The sequence below is a fragment of the Phoca vitulina genome, unplaced genomic scaffold (assembly GCF_004348235.1).
Source record: "Phoca vitulina isolate PV1807 unplaced genomic scaffold, GSC_HSeal_1.0 scaffold20, whole genome shotgun sequence".
NCBI classification, from domain to species: domain Eukaryota; kingdom Metazoa; phylum Chordata; class Mammalia; order Carnivora; family Phocidae; genus Phoca; species Phoca vitulina.
Window position 1 is genome coordinate 36,437,672 of NW_022589723.1, and position 20,435 is coordinate 36,458,106.

General features: G+C 41.9%; 1 protein-coding gene across 1 annotated transcript in view; it reads left to right on the plus strand.

The window, feature by feature from the left end:
* Window positions 1-7,095, plus strand: part of LOC116640552 (thrombospondin type-1 domain-containing protein 4-like) — a 127,925-nt gene extending 120,830 nt beyond the window's left edge. Inside the window, exon 2 of the mRNA XM_032417598.1 lies at window positions 6,806-7,095. Coding sequence (XP_032273489.1) covers window positions 6,806-7,095 — 290 coding nt within the window. The remainder of the gene's footprint in view (window positions 1-6,805) is intronic.
* The last annotated feature ends 13,340 nt before the right edge of the window (window positions 7,096-20,435 follow it).

Genomic DNA, 20,435 nt, shown 5'->3' on the forward strand with positions numbered 1-20,435 from the left:
TTGTTTATTCATTCATCAGTCAAGGGACATTTAGATTGTTTTCACTTCCTAGTTACTGTGAATAATGCTGTTATGAATATTCATGTACAAGTTTTTTGAAGTATGTATAGTTATGTACCTAGGAGTGGAATTGCTGGGTCATATGATAACACTGTGTTTAACACTCTGAGAAACTACCAAATGTATTCCAATGAAACTCTTCCATTATACATTCCTGTCAACATTGTACAAAGGTCCTGACTTCTCTACATCTCTTCTTACTGTACATCTCTTCTACTTTTTAATTTTAGCCATCTTAATATGTATGAAGTGCTATCTCATCATGGATTTGACTTATATTTCCTTAACGACAAATGATATTGAGCATCTTTTCATGTGCTTATTAGCCATTTATATATCTTCCTTGGAGAGATGCCTATTCAAATTCTTTGCCCTTTTTTTTTTTTTTTATTGAATTGTCTTTTCACTATTGAGTTACAAAAATTCTTTGTAGATTCTAGATACAGGTGCCTTATCTGATACATGATTTGCAAAAATTTTGTTCCATTCCTTGGGTTGTCATTTCATATTCTCAATGGAGTTCTATGATGAAGCCCAATTTATCTATTTTTTTCTTTTGTTATTTGTGCTTTTGATATCATATTATCTAAGAAACCATTGATGAATCCACTATCATGAAGACATATGCCTATGTTTCTTCTAAGAATTTTTTAGTTTTAGCTCTTACATTTAGGTTGATGTGCCCTTTTGAGTTCATTTTTTACATATGGTGTGAGGTAGGGGTCCAGCTTTATTCTTTTGCGTGTAGATATGCAAAGTTATCCCAACACTATTTATTGCAAAGACTATTCTCCCATTGAATTGTCTTGGCACTCTTGTCAAAAATCAATTGACCATATATCTAAAGTTTCATTCCCGGAGTCTCAATTCTATTCTGTCAATCCATATGCCAGGCCTTATGATATCAAAATGTCTTCATTGCTGTAATTTTGTAGTAAGTTTCAAAATCAGGAAGTATGAGTTCTCCAACTTTTTCTCTTCCCAAGGTTATTTTGGCTATTGGTTTCTTGCATTTCCATATCAGTTTTAGGAACAACTTGTCAATTTCTGCAAAAAAAGACAGCTGGTATATTGACTGATATTGTGTTGAATCTGTAGATCAATTTGGGGAGTATTGCCATCTTAATAATATTAAGTCTTTTGATTCATGAACATGGGATGTCTTTCCATTTATTTAGGTCTTTCTTAATTTCTTTCAAAAATATTTTGTAGTTTTCAGTGTATAAGTCTTAAACTTCTTGTGTTAAATTTATTCCTAAATATTTCATTCTTTTTGATGCTATTGTAAATGGAATTGTTTTCTTAATTTCGTATTCACATTGTTTATTGATAATGTATAGAAATACAATTGATTTTTGCATATTGATCTTATATCCTATAGCCTCGATGAACTTTTTATTAATTTAAATAGTTTTTTGGTGCATTTAAAAATTTTTCTATATACACGATCAGGTCATCTCTGAATACAGATAGTTTTACTTATTCCTTTCCAATCTGGATGCTTTTTCTTTTTTTGTCTAATTACCCTGGTTAGAAGTCCTTTTTATTTCTGTAAAATCAGTAGTAATATTCCCTCTTTATTCCTGATTTTAGTATTATGAGTCTTCTCTCTTTCATTCTTGGTCAGTCTATCTAAAAGTTTGTCAGCTTTGTTTATCTATTCAAAAAACCATCTCTGGGTTTCATTGATTTTCTCTATTATCTCTCCCTTATCTATATAATTTATTTCCATTCTAGGTTTCTTCCTTCTGTTGGCTTTGGGTTAAGTCTGTTCTTCTTTTTCTGATACTTAACATGGGAGATTAGGTTATTGATTTGAGATCTTTTTTAACATAGGTGTTTACAGCTATAAATTTTCCTCTAAGTACTGCTACGGCTGCATCCCATGTTTTGATGTGTTGTATTTTTATTTTTATTTACCTCAAAGTTTTTTCTTATTTTATTTGTGTTTTTTTTTTCTTGATCAGTTATTTAGAAGTATGTTAATTTCCACATATTTTTGAAATCCCCAAATTTCTTTCTGCGTCTGATTCCTAATTTCATTCCACTGTGATGAGTGAACATACTTTGTATGATTTCAGTCCTTGTAAATATATTAAGGCTTGTTTTATGACCTAACATTTGGTCCCTCCTGGAGAATGTTTCATGTACACTTGAGAAGAATGAGTATTCTGCTGTTATTGGGTAGAATGTTCTATAGACAGCTGTTAGGTCTAGTTGGTGTATAATGCTGTTCAGGTCTTCTGTTTCCTTGCTGATCTTCTGTCTAGTTCTGTTCATTATTAAAAGTGTGGTATCAACATTTCAAACTATTATTGTTGAATTGCCTATTTCTCCTTTCAATTCTTTCAGTTTTTGCTTCATGTATTTTGGGGGCTCTGTTGTTGTCTTCCTAATGGATTGACTCTTTTGTCATCATAAAATGCTATTATTTGTCTCTAGTAACAATTTTTATCTTAAAGTCTATTTGGTGTGATATTAGCATAGCCACTCCAGCTGTCTTTTGACAGTGTTCTCATTGCTTTTATGAAGGAGTCGATTTTCAAAGGCTTTGAGCTAACCATTCTGGAAAGTGGAATCTCTGACTACTTCTTACAGATGATTTTTCTGTTTTTAGGCCTGCTTTCTGCCCTATTTCCAAAGTTATCTCTTGGAGATGCAACACTACTAGGTGGCTTCGTTGCTTCAATTCCGGCTTAGGCTCAGTTTTCTTGGGTCTGCTGTGTCATTTCCATGGGTCCTTTTGCTTCCTACCTTCCAAAATTTTGTAACTATTAACTCCTTTTCTATTTTCTTTGTCCTTTATCACTTAAAAAGTGTCTTTACTCTTGGGGCACCTGGGTGGCTCAGTTGGTTAAGCATCTACCTTCAGCTCAGATCATGCTCCCAGGGTCCTGGGATTGAGCCCTGCATGGCTCAGCCCTCTCCCTGCTCAGCGGGGAGTCTGCTTCTCCCTCTCCTTCTGCCCCTCCCCCCACTTGTGTTCTCTCTCTCTCTCTTTCTCAAATAAATAAATAAAATCATTTTTTTTAAATGTCTTTATATCAGTGGGCTTTCCAAGGGAACACAGTTCAGTGAGTGATTTAAATATTTAACCTGTTTTTGAGGGTAGCTTTTGCTGTTAGCTGCTTTATTCTAAATCACCTGAATTTTCTTGTGTAATCTGCGGCATTTTTTTTAATAAGAGGTTTTTTTTTTACCATCAGGGATCCAGATACCTGGCAATATTCTAAATGTAGTTCAAGATAGTGCTTATATTACCTTTGAAATTTAGGTGTGGAATTTGAACATCTTGGATTCAAAATAAGAACAGTCGGCTGCTTCCAAGCCTTCTCAGTACTTGATTTTCCTTAGAGGAGTGGCTCACAAACGACTGCCCCAGAATCACCCCGAGCACTTGTTAAAATACAGCTTGCCAGAATTTCTGCTGTAAGAGTTGGAGGTGAGGCCCCAGAATTTGCATTTTCAACAAGTTCCCAGGTGATGTTGTGCTTCCAGTCCTGGGACACGCTGAGAATCACCCCCTCAGTTTGTGGAATAGAAAGGTGTCCCCCTTAGGGGTGGGGAGGACATTTAGGAAGCAGATGAGAACAGGGAGGGAGAGCAATAGGAGAATCGGGGAGAGAAGGATGTGCCCATTTTGCTCTTGGCCCCTTGCTCCCCACTCATGGACACTCTTCTGTTTTCCTCCTCTGTCTGCACTGATAAAACCATGATAAAATCTGCTTAGAGAAGAGGCTCTTGGCATGAGAATTGTAATTGTATTCATGGGGAAAAAAAAGGAACCAAGTGATTATCCATGAAAAACCTTAATCTGAGGCCTGCAAATATATTTTTATGTGGAATTTTAAAGTGGCTGGGGGTGTATGCTGGGCTGAGAGAAGTCAGTCCTTGTGTACTTTTATGAGACGCACCAGGTTGAGTATTGTTAAGACAGCAGGATTCTAAGCAGTTCTGTTAGGCAGCCCCTTGTCTGCAGGTTTCAGTTCTTTGCTAGAGCCCCCTTTTACCTTCTTGCAAGTCTGAGAAGGGAGGGACACTGTCTAAGCCATATAGGCAGAGGGTCAGACCTAGTGGCTGGTTTGGACCACAGGGAGGAGGAGCCCAGACTTAAGGCCAGTCCTCCAGGTTGTTTTCATGTAGCTATTTGGAGATTCTGCCATAATTGTCTCACATTCAGCCATGGTTTTTTGTTCTCAGAATGTTTTTCTGTAATACGGTTGCGAATATTGAGAAATAAAATTGTGGCTGCAAAAGATAGTATCCCAAAGGCTAGAGGTAGTTGGGAGAAAGCCAAGAGAAGTGAGAACTCCAAACCCTTGCCCCATGTGAGGCTGCCTTTCAGACACTTTTATTAGGTAAAAGGCAATGCACGTGGATAATTCCTGCTGTCAACTCAGAAGTGAGGAGCTGGGAAGGAGGAAGCAGAGTCCGGGGAGATAGATGACCTGAGAAAGCAAGCTTTGGAGACTAGTTTACCCCTTCCTTGTCACCTCCTTTCCTAGGCCTGCTGTGGTGTTGTGTTTTTAATCTATGAAAAGATGGTTTTAGATAAGTCCCAAAGGTGCTTCTATCTTTGGTATTCTTTGATTTTCCCAAGATCGCCTCTTACATCTTTTGGGCAGCCAGGGTAAGAAACCCTGTCTCTTGACTTCTAAGACAGAGCTCAGAGTACATAGAAGATTCAGTGTTTCTAAACCTTGTGGTCCCAGAGGCTCCATGTTATTTCCTGTTAGCGGTTTTCAATGGCTTTGGAGTAAAGTTCATTGCTATGACAGTCAGGCAGCCACACTGGGGAAAATATGATGTATTGTGTTGTGTAGGAAAAAGTCAGTGTTATCCAATCCAGTAATCAGATTTTCAGACAAAGGCATGACCCTGGAACATGCTGTCTATGGCTGAGTACTGCATTCGTCTTGTCTCCAAAAACAGTTAAAAAGAAAAAAATCAGTGTGTACTTGGCTTGTCTGTCTGTTTTGGATATGGAAATATATTTCGCCTGAAAAATTTTCTCATTCTTATTTTGGAGGCAGCTAAATTGCTCTGAAGGTATTGGTTGTAGCCGTAATTAATTTAGCATTTATTAAGCACTGACTGTGTGCCAGGCTCTGTGTGATGGAACAGAAATAGAAAGACTCTGTAGGGGAATATATCGGTCGGGGGAGAGGAGAGAAAGCAAAAAAAAAAAAAAAAAAAGGCCAATATTTATTCATCCCGCCTTTTATTCCTCAGGGGTTGTTAGAGTATTTGCTATGTACCCATCTCTGTACTATGCTGGGGATACTAGAGTAAATACGACAGACGCATCCCTGTGGTCCCTCAAGTTTGGTTAACCTTATCATAGAGGGGGCCAGATCAGATGGGTGGGTGTATCCACGGAGGGCTTCCCAGAGGAGGTGACCTGGGAACTAAAGCCGAGTAGAAACAGGTACCAGCCAAGTGAGGCAAAGGCAGAAGGAACAGCTAAGCAATAGCTGGACAGAGGAAGTGCTTAGTTGGGAACAGAACAAGGATTTAAGGACGAACAGTAAGAAATGAAACTGTGAAGGTGGGCAAGGTTCAGCTCTTGAAAGATGTTTTATCTCTTGCTGAGGACTTTGGACTTCCACCTAAGGTGATGGGGAGACCACTTAAATATCTCATAATGGAGGAATGATTACAGGAAACTCCAGCCATTTAACAGAGCATAAAAGTGATATAACTGCATAGATATTCAGTAAAAAAAATTTTTTAAAGCAGAATATAAAAATTGTGTGCTCACTGCAATTGCTGATAAGTAAGATATAATCACGACTATGTTAAAGCATGGGAGGATTTCTAAAAGTAGAGTCTATTATTTGCATTGTGAGATTCCTTAAGAATCTCTTTATGGTACCTTCTCAGCATTGATTCTCTACTATATGCCAGGAGATCAAGACCAAATTTCTTTCCTCAACCATCAAATATAGGGAGATGTCATAACTTCAATGCAGTTTTTTAAAAGTTTGTGATTATGGGGCGCCTGGGTGGCTCAGTCAGTTAAGCGTCTGCCTTCAGCTCAGGTCTTGATCTCGAGGTCCTGGGATCGAATCCCTTCTCAGGCTCCCTTCTCAGCGGGGAGTCTGATTCTCCCTCTCTCTCTCTCTGCCTCTCCCTTCCTCGTGCTCTCTCTCTCAAGTAAGTAAATAAATAATTAAAAAAAGAAAAATGTGTGTGGTGTAAGGAAAGGAAGGGGAGAAATCGGAGTGGGAGACGAACCATGAGAGACTATGGACTCTGAAAAATAAACTGAGGGTTCTGGAGGGGGTGGGGGGATGGGTTAGCCTGGTGATGGGTATTAAAGAGGGCACGTTCTGCATGGAGCACTGGGTGTTATACGCAAACAATGACTCATGGAACACTACATCAAAAACTAATGATGTAATATATGGTGATTAGCATAACATTAATAAAATTTAAAAATAAATAAATAAATAAAAGTGTGTGATTATGAAATGTCCAGAATGGGCAAATCCAGAGAAAGAAAATAGACTGGTGGTTGCCAAAGTATGGGGGCAGGAGTGACAGTGAACAAGTCCAAGGGTTCTTTTTGGGGTGATAGAAATGTTCTAGAATTAGTTAGTGGTGTTGGTTGCACAACATTGGGAATATACTAAAAATCGCTGAATTGTACACTTTGGTTAAAATGGTTATTTTTATGTTATGTGAATTTTATCTCAGTAAGGAATACTGGAAGCAAAAAGACGCTTTTTTTTTTTTTTGGTAGTAAAGGGCAACCGGAAGTGTGAGTTGAACTGCCAGGCAATGGGCTACCGCTTCTACGTCCGGCAAGCTGAGAAGGTCATTGATGGCACCCCCTGTGACCAGAATGGCACGGCCATCTGCGTGTCTGGGCAGTGCAAGGTAAGTGCCCTGGACTGGGTGTCTGTAGCACGTTCTCTGGGTGATCGATCTAGAACTGCCCACTCCATTGTGTTTAGCCAGGCCATGGCCTCTTACCTCCCCACAGCCCACGGAGCACCGAAGCATGAGCTCTGGGCAAGTGGGCTAAAATAGGGCAGGTTGGTCCTCTCTGTGTTTTTGATCTTAGAACATCTTCCATGGCGCAGTCTGACATTTCAAGTATTAAGTGGTTTATATTTCCACCATGTGCATCAAAGGGGACTCAATGATTGTTCCTTACCTCTGAAGTGGAGGTTATGAAAAGGGCCCGGCCGGATCCATCAAGAAACTGTTGGCATCACAAGGGCAAGGGTGGCATTTTAAGGGCAGGGTGTATTTAATCTTGCCTCCCACCAGATGGGGCAGGCTTCCAAATGAAAGTGGTTCAGTGCCTTTTACAGCAGAGTTGTACCTTAAACAGGAAGAGTTTTTCGGCCTCTTTGGACTTGCGAAGTCTGTTCCAGGAACTCCCTGCCCCCCTATTCTGCAAACACTTGGGGCCTGAGAACATCTTTGTGGGGTGCTTACCTGTGCCAGAAAGAACTATTTGGTTAGCAATAGGCACTTTAGATAGGCACAGGTTCCATGGCCACATTAATTTGGGCCTGGACTGCCACCCTTCTTGCACCTCTAAATGTATGAGTGGAGCTGAGACCCCGGCAGGTGCATGACTCTTGGGAGCCCAGACTAAAATGCCATCTTAATTAATGCCCAGTAGCTGGCAGTCTTGATTTTCAAAAAGGAAGAACTCTTGGTTATCACATCTGAAAGTTCCTGTTACACCTTCTATGTCGTCGTTTAGCTGAAGAGCTACTGACAGGTGATGTATAAGCACAGCCGTCCTGGACCGGACTTTTTTTTTTTTTTTTTTTTTAATGAGGAGGTTTCAGATAGGACCCAAAATGACTTATTCAGGCAGAACAGATGTTCTCAGATTTTCAATGAAAGTGAAGAAAGGAGCAGCCGTCCTTGGTTATCTGATGGATGGGAGGGGTCTTTGGAAGAGCAAAACCCCAAGAGAGGTAGGATGTGGCGTGGAAGAGGCAGGGGAGCGTGATGGGAAGTACAGTGGGGGCTCAGACCTGTCTGGCCCCCATTTTCCACCCAATCGGGGGAACCACGGGGTTCCACATGCCCTCTCTGTGCCTTGCTGACCTCAGATCATACCCAAGAGGGTTCTGTTAGAGGTTTTGATCTCCGGCTCACGTGGTCTCTGCTTCTAAATGTGACTGAGCCTGCAATGGTGGGCCTTACGGCAACCCAGCTTTTTCTTCCAGGCCCTGAATCAGAGCTGTTTCATTTCCTGAGTACAGTTGCACACCACCAGGAGCGGGTGGAGTGTAATGGTTAAAAATATGCCTTTGAAAGTCAGACCACCTGGATTCAAATCGTGCCTTGTCCACTGTGTGATTTTCTGTGTGATCTTGTGCAGGTTAGATAAGCACTCTGTGCCTCCAACACATGAGGAGGGCAGTATCTACCTCCTGGTCTGGCATTTAGTAAGCATGCTGACATTTATTAGTATTAATACGTTGTTTATGTCCACATATGTCCTGTCGTATTTGAGTTTCCTATGCAAAAGCATCTTCTTTGTTGGTAGATTACAGATTTGTGAGACTCACATTGTCTTTTGTGAGAACACTGTAGGGTGAAATACCAGGGGATTGCAGATGCTAATTCGGCCGGTCTGGGGAAGATCCTGAGAGTCTGCTTTTCCAGCAAGCTCCCAAGTGATGCTGATGCCGCTGGTTCTCAAGTAGCAGAGTTCTAAAGGATACATTGATGAAACTACAGTTAACTGAGACTCAGAAATGTACATGTAGAGTGGTGTCATGACTTGGAAGGAAGATGAAATGTGGGCTCTTTCTGCTGGAGGAACGTGTTTTCCTAGTGTTGCATTGAGTGTCTGTGACCTGATGATATGGAAGAAAAACAGACACTTCTGAGGACGTGGGTATGGATTCTTACTAATTGTCGAAAACCATTCAGACTATAGGGCAGCACGGTTTGCAGATGATAATTGCTAAAAGATCGGGACAAAATTCCCCAGGATGTGAGTAGATTAATAGGAATTTGATGTTACAAGGGCTGCTTTGATATCACTATGTATTTGTTCTCTGTGCTCTTGCCTGAAATTATCCTCCCTGAAGTTGTTGGAATCACTGACTATCCTGTCCTCTCTAGAACTTCAGTTCAGAGTAATCAGAAGTACATTTGCTTCCCAGGCCCAAGTTCTGTTTACTTTGCAACTTTCAAAGGGTACAGTGTCCTTTTCTGAATATTTGATTGGAAGCCCAGAATTCAAATTGATATCTCTGCCTTGCTGACTTGTGGCTGAGAGAGCTGTCACTCGCGGACATCTGAAATGGCTCCAGAAAGCCTCTGCTGGCCACATAAAGTCCAAATGCAAACCCAGGTCTACAACAAAAGGTAATGAAAGGCAACGAGCATCAAATAAGAATACGAGCTAAACCCACAAAAGAGTAACTAAGAGAGAAGGGTGCCGTCCCCCTTGACACCAAGCCAAAGAAAGGCCCCAGACCCACCCCGGGCAAGCTGGAATGCTCTGTTCCTGGGCTAGCAGAGCACCCTCTGGCCAGCCTGTATTTACCCTGTTGCTGGAAATCCTCTGTGCTTTAGATCCAAGAGTTGGAAGAGGAGCCGGAAGAATGCAGACGTCCTAGGGCTGCCTTTGTGAGGGGCTGCGGGCTGGAGAAAATGGGGGTCCCTCTACAGTCCTTCAGTGCTGGGTTAGACTTTCTTTTCTTGACAGGGACTGAAGGGTCCCAAAAGTTGTCTTCAGGCTCAGGACTGCATATGGATAAGCTTTGAGGGGAAAGAACTACCTTTTCCTCAAGCAAAAGAATGTATCTGGAGCCCACAGAGACCCTCCCTTCCTCAACTCGACCCCTTCCCTGTAGACATCAAATAGGAATGTCTGGCCAGTCTTCAGAGACGTCTCTGAGACACTTATAGCCCTGCCCAATCATTGTTGTCATTTATGGGAACAAAATAGCATTTATATCTAATTAACAGAGAACGCAGTAATAATGTCTATCATTAAGCACCACATTAACTGTCCTGTGATTTTTTTTTTTGCTTGATCTCAACTCTGTCTAAATAACTCTGGATTTTAATTGTTTGATGACACATGTATTATTTTTGCTCACCACTTAATAAACCTAGATGAAAGTTTCTCTTTGGTGGCATAGCAGGCTTTTGAAAGAACAGGTCACTTGGGTAAAGGACAAGGAAGAGAAAAATACTCTCAACTCCCCGGAGACCAGCCTTACAGAAACCTCAGACTTCTAGACTTGAATGATCCTGAAAGTGAGAGCCACCCCCAAGACCCACCCCCCTCCCCCCCAAACAGGCCTGCGGGGCTACACGTCCACGAGAATGTACACGCTGTCCCCTCAGCCTCGAGTGCTAATCTGTGTCCATCCTTGGCCCACATGGTGGCCTCGGCTCAAAAGCCACTGGCTGACTCCCTTGAGCACTGTATTTATTCTTCCATTCCCACCGCCCCCACCCACCACCCAGCAAGCTAGGAGCAGTTCCAGGCACTTCGCTTTAGCAAAATGCCTACCATTGAATAGGTGCTTAAAATAAATGTGTAAATGAATTGAGGTCTCGGTGACTCAGTCTGTTGGATTTCAGCAAATGAAATTAGTCTTGAAACCAGCACAGAGTTTTCTCATTTTTGGCTGGGATGGGCAATTGAGTGCAGAAAAAACAAGGACACAAAGCCCCCTTGGCCACATCCCCAGAACCCGAGGCCTCAGAGGTCAGGGAAAATTCTTGGCATCTGCCAAGCTCTCGATCCCTCGTCTCGTTTTATCTCGACCACTCTGAATTTCTTGAGTTCCTTTAGAGCTAAGGCAGGAAGAACCTAAGCAAGTGTGAGAGTACGTATTCCGATGGTGCCTTCCTTCTGTGGAGGGAGAAGAAGACCTTTTGCCCTTGAACTTCCTCCGCCTCTCATCCCTGGTCGGTCTTCGCCTTCATGTGGGGCGACTCTTGCGGCAACCATGGGCCCACACTCAGCGGGGGCCTTCGCACCTCCCTTCTCAGCTGGGACACTGCTTGCCTTCAATCTGGACACATCCACAGACACTTTCAGATTTATTCAGTAAATTAAAGCCAGGTAACTGTTTCCAAATGTTCAGACATAAGCTCTGGGCCAGCGTGCTGCCCTGATGGAGAAGGATGACATGATGGGTGTGTGCATATGGGTGAGTGTCCCTGCGTGCGTTCAGGCCCAAATTCCCGTCATCCTCCTGTGTAACCCACTATTGCGCTTTCCTGAGCCAAATGGGTAGACCCTGCTCACTTCTCTGCCTGTTTGCCCGAAGTTGCTTCTTTTATTTTCCTTTGGGTTACTGGCTTTATTTTGTGGACTTTGCTTAGAGTTCTGTTGCCACTTGAGTGAAACCAAGAGGATAATTGTATTGGGTGAAATGTTCTCCCCTTTGCCAGACATCTGCATGATTCAGCCTTGAAAGAGGGTAGAGAGCTTTTACTTTGCTTGAATTCTGAGCTTACGTGACACTCTGTGGACTCCCTCTCGTATTCCCACCCCCAGCAAACTTGTGTTCTAAAAGGACTTTCTGCTTGTGACTATTAAAATGCTTATCATATTATGTGATAGGTGTTTTGACACGTGTCTGAACTCCTGAATAGGAGAGGGAATTAGTGCCGTGCGTGTCTGTATCTTCGGTGCTTAATTAACACGTTAAGATTATTCTGTAAATATTCTTAAAATGTATGAAAGAATGAGTACAAGAGCAAGTTAGAAACTGGCTGTGTAACCTCCTTTCCTACAAATAATCAAGAATAGGATTAAAGAAGCATTGAAATGTTAGGTCCCAGGCCCTGTTCTCAGGACCTCTTGACATCTAAAACTGACACCTAAAGTAAAGCTGATGAAATTTGTTGCCCTCTTATGTGCACTTCTTTTCCATTATCTGTAATTTTTCCCCCTTCCAATGATTGGGACCACTACTAATGTAAAAAGTCTGGTTAGATTTCTTAATTAATGCATACTTATTAACAGCCCAAGCAATATTATAGGATTATTAATTAATTCAACAAATAACCTTAACTGCTCACTGCTGTACAGTGTGCTAGGTATGGGGGATGAAATAGTGGAAAAGATGAACATGGTCCTACCCACATTGAGCTTAAAATCTAATGGAAAAAGTAATAAAGAGAAAAGGTCGGTTAAGAGGCAGAAGAATTAGGAATTTTGACAAGCATGATGAAATTAATGGGGGCGCTGGGCTGGTGAACTGGTGAGGAGGCATACCTTAGATGCACTGTAGGGGAGGGCAGGGGTTGAGGCGCTACTGACCTTGTAAGTCCCCAGGCATGGGAGAAAATTCACACCAAGTCTCCAGCCCAGGACCTAGTACCTGAGTAGTGCTCCAGAGCTGATAGATACGGAGATGAACCTTTTGTGCCTTCTCCCTGCTCCCTGCCCTTGGGTTAATCTAGTCTCCCCTTGATGGTGCCAGACTTGGTTCCTCCAAGGTGCCCACACATCTTCCTGAACACATGCTGGCTTTAGCAATGGAAAGACCTCTATGAAGTCATTCTGTGTGCCCAGAAAAACTCTCCTGGAAACAGGATGATATTAAGAGCAAGTTTTGGGGTCAGCCAGGATCTCCAATATAAACGCAGATAAAAGAGAGGCTGCCCAGGTAAAATTGGGGTATGGTGTCCAGAGCTTCAACCTGCCCTTCCTGGTGGTCCCTCCTATACCAGAGAGAGGAATTTAGGGCCCCTTCCCCCTAACTTTCTGAAGGAATGGGCAGCATTCCCCCAAAGGGAACTTAAAGAAGTGTTCTATCTAAATAGGCAGGGTTGGTGACTGGCACTTGTAACTGAGACCTCAGAGGAAGCTTCAGCAGAGTCCCCTGGGCCAAATACCTACCTCTGCCTCCATGTACCCCCATCCCCACCCCTAAACCAGTCACAGACTAGAAGCACTGTCTGAGTATGCTCTGTTACGTACAGACGCCGCACAGTTATGCAGCAGTCATTGCACACAAGCTCAACCCCACAGGTACTCTTCCCCAAGTCACGGGATAACGTTTTAGGGATGCAGAAAACTGTGCTGCGTATGGAAACCCCAGGCAGTCTCTGTTTAGGCTCACAAGGCTGAGGGGGGCAGTCGCTGGCTTTCCCTTTGGTCCGTCTGCACATTCTCCCTGAGTCAGTCATGTTCTTGACCGGTGATGTTGCTGTAGGATCAGACATCTTTAATGGAGGTTGCTGAGCCTGGTGATGGCTCCCGTAGAGCCTGAAAGTCTGAGTGAAGATTTGAAGGGGAAGCCCATCATCCTAACTGTGAGTCTGGGCATCTCGTTTAAATTGCTGCCAAATTTAGGTCAAACTGAGTTGTGGGTAGCTCTGTTAGTGTGATAGAAAAGCCTTAGAAAAATAGCCTCAGGTGTCAGACATCTAGGTGGAAATGGATATTTGAGGACAAAAGTGCCAGATGAAAATACTTAAATTTTATATTTTATATTTTTAATAGATAAATAAATTTACGTGACTCAGACATCAAAAAGTATGATCCCCTGTGCCCTATCCGCCCAGCTCCCCATGCCCCAAGAGGAAATAATCATTGTTTGATCATTTTTTTTAAGGCAGATATTTTTATGCCTGTATAAGCCCATGATTTATTATTGTTCTCCTTCTTTTTGACACATACAGTAGCTTATCACACACACGGTTCTGGACCTTGCTTTTCTTATTTAACATACCTTGGCAAGCTTTCCATTTCATTTTTTTTTTTTTTTTTTAAAGATTTTATTTATTTATTTGAGAGAGAGAGAATGAGACAGAGAGAGCACATGAGAGGGGGGAGGGTCAGAGGGAGAAGCAGACTCCCTGCCGAGCAGGGAGCCCGATGCGGGACTCGATCCCGGGACTCCAGGATCATGACCTGAGCCGAAGGCAGTCGCTTAACCAACTGAGCCACCCAGGCGCCCAAGCTTTCCATTTCAATATCTAAAGGACGTCCTTCTTGCCTTTATGGGTGCATAGCATTGCACCCTATGAATTAACCATGGTCTATTTAAACATGATGATGCACAGTTAGGATACATCCAGTCTTACCATTACCAGCAAATCTGCAATAAATAGACTTGTGTGGGGGTCATTTTACTTCTTTGCAAGTATCTGTAAGATAAATTCTTAGAAGTGAGGCAAGAATCCATATGTATTTGTGATTTTAATGCTTAGTGGGTGGTAAATTGCTCTCCAGTGTGGTTGAAACAACTCACGTTCCCACCAGTGATATCTGTGGGTGGTGTGTTGTCCAACATTGGATTTTTGCCAGTCTGATAAGTGAAAAATGGTATCTTGGGTAGTTTTCATTTGCATTTATCTTATTTGAGTGAGGTTGAGCATCTTTTCATATGTTTAAGAACCATTTCGGGGCCTGGAGTAGGATGAGTGAGGTGCCTTGGGTGCAGAATTTAAGGAGGTACCTAATGAAATTAAATCCTTAGGGCCTCCTTAAATTCTGAGCCTTAGGCACCTCACCTGTCCTGCTCTAATCCCTCCCCCCAATAGCACTGCCCTCCTGACCCAGGAACCATTTATATTCCTTTCCTGTGATCTGGTTTTTTATTGGGTTGTTGATCTTTTTCTTAATTTGTAGGAGGTTTTCATACATGAAAGAGTTTTTTTTATGATATAAATTGCAAGTGTTTTTTTTTCAAGTAGCCTTTTGACTTATGCCTTTGATCATGAGGTTTTGTTTATTTTTTGCCATGCAGAAGTTTTAAATTTTTTTAAATGGTGAATTTAGCAATTCTTTCTTTGATGATTCTAGATTTTGTGTCATGGAAAGACCTACTACACTTTGAAGCTTAAAAACATTCTTCTTTGTCTTCTTTCACTAATTTATGGCTCTAATGTTTTTACATTTTTACATTTTATATTAATCCATTTGGAATTTACCATAGTGTATTGTGTGAGGTATGGATTCAATTATACTTTTTTCAGATGGTTACCCAGGTTATGCCTTACCAAAATTGAATAAATCTTTCCCTCACTATTTTGAGGCTCCCTCTTTATTACTGTGTATATGTATATATGTAAACATATATTTGGCGCTTTTTTATTCTATTCCATTAATCTGTATGTCTATTCATACATGAATACCAGAACATACATTTTTGAGAGAGAAATAAAACATACCAGCATTTAAACTTATGTTGGGGAGGAAAAATTTTTCTTCTTTCCTTCAAGATTCTTCTGCCTGATCTAAGAATTAAATTGACCTGAAATGGATTAACAGGAGAAAATCAAATTTAATTAGGTACATAAGGGAAACCCACATAAACATGAGAGATTCCAAAGACAGGTAAAATGAGGTATTTATGTCATTCTGGACCAAGGAAAAGTAGGTACAGGACTAGGGCTTCAAAGAGAAGGGAGGCAATTCACACCAAGAATGGAAAGAATGAGTGCTTGCTGGGCCATCCAGAAACAATGGGACAGAGAGGGCTTTGCTCAAACAGGCCTTGCTAGGGTCCTCCCTGTCTACCATACCTAGTGTATATCAAACTATAGTTATTTGTGGTGATAGCTCCCTTCCTGGAACAGGTCCTCTATCTAAATCCTTTTAGGCAGTTAGTAGGAAGGCAACAAAGAAAAACTTCTTGAGTCTGAAGATAGCAGGAGGGGAAGAATGAAGGGGGGAAATCGGAGGGGGAGACGATCCGTGGGAGACTATGGACTAAACTGAGGGTTCTAGAGGGGAGGGGGTTGGGGGATGCGTTTGCCTGGTGATGGGTATTAAAGAGGGCACGTATTGAATGGAGCACTGAGTGTTATACACAAACAATGAATCATGGAACACTACATCAAAAACTAATGATGTAGTGTATGGTGATTAACATAACGTAATAATAATAATAATAATAAAAAATCAGTCTGAAATAATTCACCTGCCAAAGAGACACATTTGTATGGTGCCAGATTTTGCTCCCCTACGCTTACGAAAGGTAAGCTTGCTCTTTGCTTGGAAGTAATGCACTCACAGACTTTGAATGAAGACCTTTCTCTATCACTTGGAAAAGCCATCTGTGTTCAGGGGCCTTAGCAAGACTTCGTATTCACAACACATTTTTACTTCATGGGAAAAAAATGAATGTTCCATTACTTTTAGGACTGGAATAGCGAAAGTTACAATCATCAAAAGTACTCCTGATGACAAAACCATGGTAGGCCAGGTCAAGATCCCATGGATGGTTGGGGGAAAGCAAAAAAAAAATAGAAGGTTTATTGAAAAACACAGAACATTTTTGTGTTTTCTTGTAGAATTAACTGCTGTTTTCTTTTAGAATTAACTGAATTTGACAGGAAAAAATGTTGCTGCCCCTAAGAGCAGCCCAGCTCTTGAGGTGCTATCTTCTGTCATTCAGTAAATTAGCAATATCTTCTACAAGTTTTATTTTATTTATTTTATTTTTTACAGATCCTATCAATTTCTTAAAGTTTATCAATCTATCTCCTGATGGTTTGAAATTTAGTTTATCCTAATTATTTTTCTCGGGTCTTATTTTCACAATTCTCAGCAAAATGCTAATAATTATAGCATTCAAGGATATTCTAGATCTGGTCTCCTAACCAAATCTTGAGAAGGTGCCAGGAGAAAAGATTCTTTTTTGCCCTGCCTCCAAACTCACCCAAATGGACTAAGGACGGAAGATCAGTGATGGCCATGATTGCTGAGAAACTGAAGATAATTATGTATGTAAAAAGATCTTGGACTCAAACATCTGGTGCCCAAATACTAGCCTTGTTTTCTTAAAACTGTACTTGACAAAGCTGTAAAGTATGTTTGTCTCCCTTGTGAGAAGGCTGATTAGCTTTTTCTGAGTGAAAGATCTTTATATCCTTTGGGTTTCAAATTAGTTTCTAAAAGCCTAATCTAAATACTTCACACATGCAATGTGAGGTTTCAAATATATGGTATAAATAAAGTACAATGCCTAGTGTTCCAGTGGTGCTTGATGTGGTTTTTTTTTTAAACAGATTTATGTATTTTTATTTGAGGGAGAGAGAGAGAGAGAGAGAACAAGCGTGGGGAGGGGCAGAGGGAGAGAATCTTAAGCCGACACCAAACTGAGCGCTGAGCTGGATGCAGGGCTCCATCGCAGGACCCTGAGACCATGACCTGAGCTGAAATCAAGAGTCAGAAGCCCAACCAACTAAGCCACCCAATCACCCTGCTTGATGTGTTCTTGCTATTATTTCTCACTTGGGGAAAAAATAGGGTTTTTTTGGGTTTTGTTTTGTTTTTGTTTTTGGGTGGGTTTTTTTGATATTTGAGCCCTACAAAGTGAGGCCAGAGATCATACAATATTTTGTACATGAGAATCTTATTGCTGTGTTCCAATTTTTATAGATTATGTAGCACGATATGAAGTAAATACGACTTTAATATTTCTTGGCGATGACTTTTTCTGATGACACATTCTGAGGACGATTTTGCAGAACTGGTTGATAGTGACACCTAGTGTTCAGTATTGAAATTACATGTCTTTTAAAAAAGCAGCTCCTCGGGTAACTAGCATAAATTACGCCTTAATTCAAAGATGAGGATAAGCTGAACAGGCCAAAGTTAAAATAAGTGGAAGTGGAGTAATGGGGGCGATCACTGGGACACATGTGAATAAGAAGGGCAATTTCTCCTTGATGACAACACCCAGAACTCTACATAATACTGAGGGCAATTGTGTATGGACGCACAAAGTAAACTGCTGTTTATTTTCAGACTTAGTTCTGAATCACTTGTGTTAGTTCAGTCTCTCTGGCTCTTCCCAAACCAGGCATGGGTGTGAATTCACTAAACAAATTGCCTTGAGCAAGTCCTGTAATTTCTGTGAGACTCAGTACTCTTAAATATAAATTAGAGATGCTGAGACCACCTCATAAAATTCTGGGAGAATTAAATATTGTTTCATGTATAAAGACCTGATAGTAGCAGTGATGTGTCTGGGGGCTTATTTACACGGATCTTGATGTCTGGGGGTGGTGAAGACAGACGGGGACAAGGTACAGAAATTGTCCAGGAAATTATACCTGGATCTTGGTTGGGAACAGAGAACAATGGGAGCCATGTCCTGACATGAACAGAAAATGTGGATTGAATGAGACTCAGAGGAAGTGAACCATGGTCCCCAAAAAGTCGGTGGGTTTGAGAAAGCTACTGCCCAAATGACCTGGGATAGGGGGTGTGGGGGAGAGGGATGGAAGGAAGTGCCAGGCGTCCTTGGGGAGAGTGTTTCACCAGTAGAACTTTAAGAAGATATAGAGAAACAATTACGGACTCTGCCACTCACCAGCTGGGTCTCCTTTGTTAAATTTCTTGGCTTTTCTGAGCCCCCTTTTTCCCTTCTGTGAAGTGAGGACATCTGCACGAACCTGGCAAGGCTGCAAGGGTTTGAGGAGGAGATGCAGATAAGATCCCTAGCACCACCCCTGGCCTGGCTTAGCAAGCTCAAAATAGGTGCTAACTCTTGGCTGTTCTCGAAAGGGGGGACGTGGAAGCAGAAGATTAGAAATGGGACAAGCAAAATCTGTTCAGCCCTTGGACACATGACTCTGATTCCTCCTTGCATTTCTACCCTGTTCCCTAGAAATCCTTTTCTTCCTCTATGTCCCACATAGGTCACCTCTGAGAGGCATTCCCTGACCCTGGGGGGCACGATCACTGCTCATATTGTGCCCCCAGCCCCCGCGGTGCCTTGTCCTGATACCCTTTCTGCTCTCATTAGGAGTGACCTTATTTGTCTACATATCTGACATCCCTGGTCCGCAGTGAGCCCCCAGAACAGAAGGACTGAACTTAGGTGCTTAGGAAGTGTTGATAGAATGGATGAATACCAGGGAGAAGGAGAGGAAAGGAGCAGAGAGTAAAACAGGTATGGTGAAATGTGCACTGAATCGAGGGGAAGGGCATGTGGATGTTTCTGGAAACTGTTCTTGCAACTTTTTCCTTTAGGTTTGTAATTCTTCAAAATACAGGCGTGGAGGGCAAAAAAAAGTGAAAGATTTCCCGTTTTCCTTGTTGCATTCAGAGCACTTCTTTTGGAGGAGGGTGGACCGGGCTTTGACATCTGCCCTATGTTTCCGTCTTCCATGCCTGGCCTCCCTGGGCTGCTCGAGCTGCTCATAAATACTGTTCGTGTCCAGACGGTGAGGCTGTCCTCTGCCTGCAAGTCTCTACCGGATTTGGCTCTGATCAACTGGGGTTCCATCAGTCATGAAGAGTAAAACTTCTCGTGATGTTGTCGGAAGCCACGATGTATTTTGGAATTCGGGGGCAGGAGGGACAATGTTCAGTTTTGCAAAAATGAAGCACTGAAACAGTCTTTTGAAAATGCATGTTCAGTTCTGAAGGAAAAAAAAAAATCCCAAAAAACTATGCGGCGTCACTTGCAGATCCCCCTGCTGGACATTTGGAGAACTGAGGCATCCTGGCTCACTTAAAAAATTCCTTAACCCTGTGCTCTTGAAAAGCGTCAAAGGTGCATGCATGTTCAAAGCTGTATCCTATCCCATTCCCTTCTGCAGCAAGCCTTGGTTAAAGTGTTATAAGCTCTGTATTGAATTAAAGCACAAGGGGCGAATGTAGTTTCAAAATGAAAACTGTATTACAATATGCTCTTCAAATCCTGCTATTTTATTTTATTATTTTTAACTTTTTTTTTAAAAGAGAAAGTGCCTGAGGCAATCCTAGAAGTAAAGACTGCCCTACATCCCTTCTGTTCTGTGGATTGCTTGAAGAACAGATGCCATGATTATCCAAGGCTGAGGTGGTATTTTCTGATATTTTCTAATAGAGCTTTTGTCAACATTAAAAAATAGTTCTGCTACTGGAATGGCCCATTTCTCATGGTAATGCCTTCCCTAGGAAATACAGCTGAATGCCTAGTCAGTGTGTGATGAACGGGCCATATTGGGCAGGTAGCCACAGCGAGAGATGTACAGGCAAAATGTGGACAATCTGATAAACTGGTGGGGAAAAAGTGCTTAGATTGGGTGCAGGCTGGGACAAGATCACCTCTGTAACTTGCAACTCAGACCTTCTAGAGAATGGAGAGCCAGAAGCGCTGAATCAATTTGGAGTGTCCTAGACTGACACCATCTCTTCTGTGGCCACAAGTGACATTCCTGACTTCTCTGGTTGTTAATCAGTTTAATTCTTCATCAGAAGACAGATATTTACTAAGAGAACTGATGCACCTTCTGTCGCCAGGTGTCTCTCCTGAGCTGCAGACTCATGCTAACTCACTGCTCTGCATCCCTACCTGGAGATGCCCAATGTGATCAGCCCAGAACTCATTATTATTTCCCTCCCACCTTGCTCATCCTCTTGTGCTTCTGATTTTGGCAAGTCACCCCTCCATCCTGCTCATCTCCCAAGC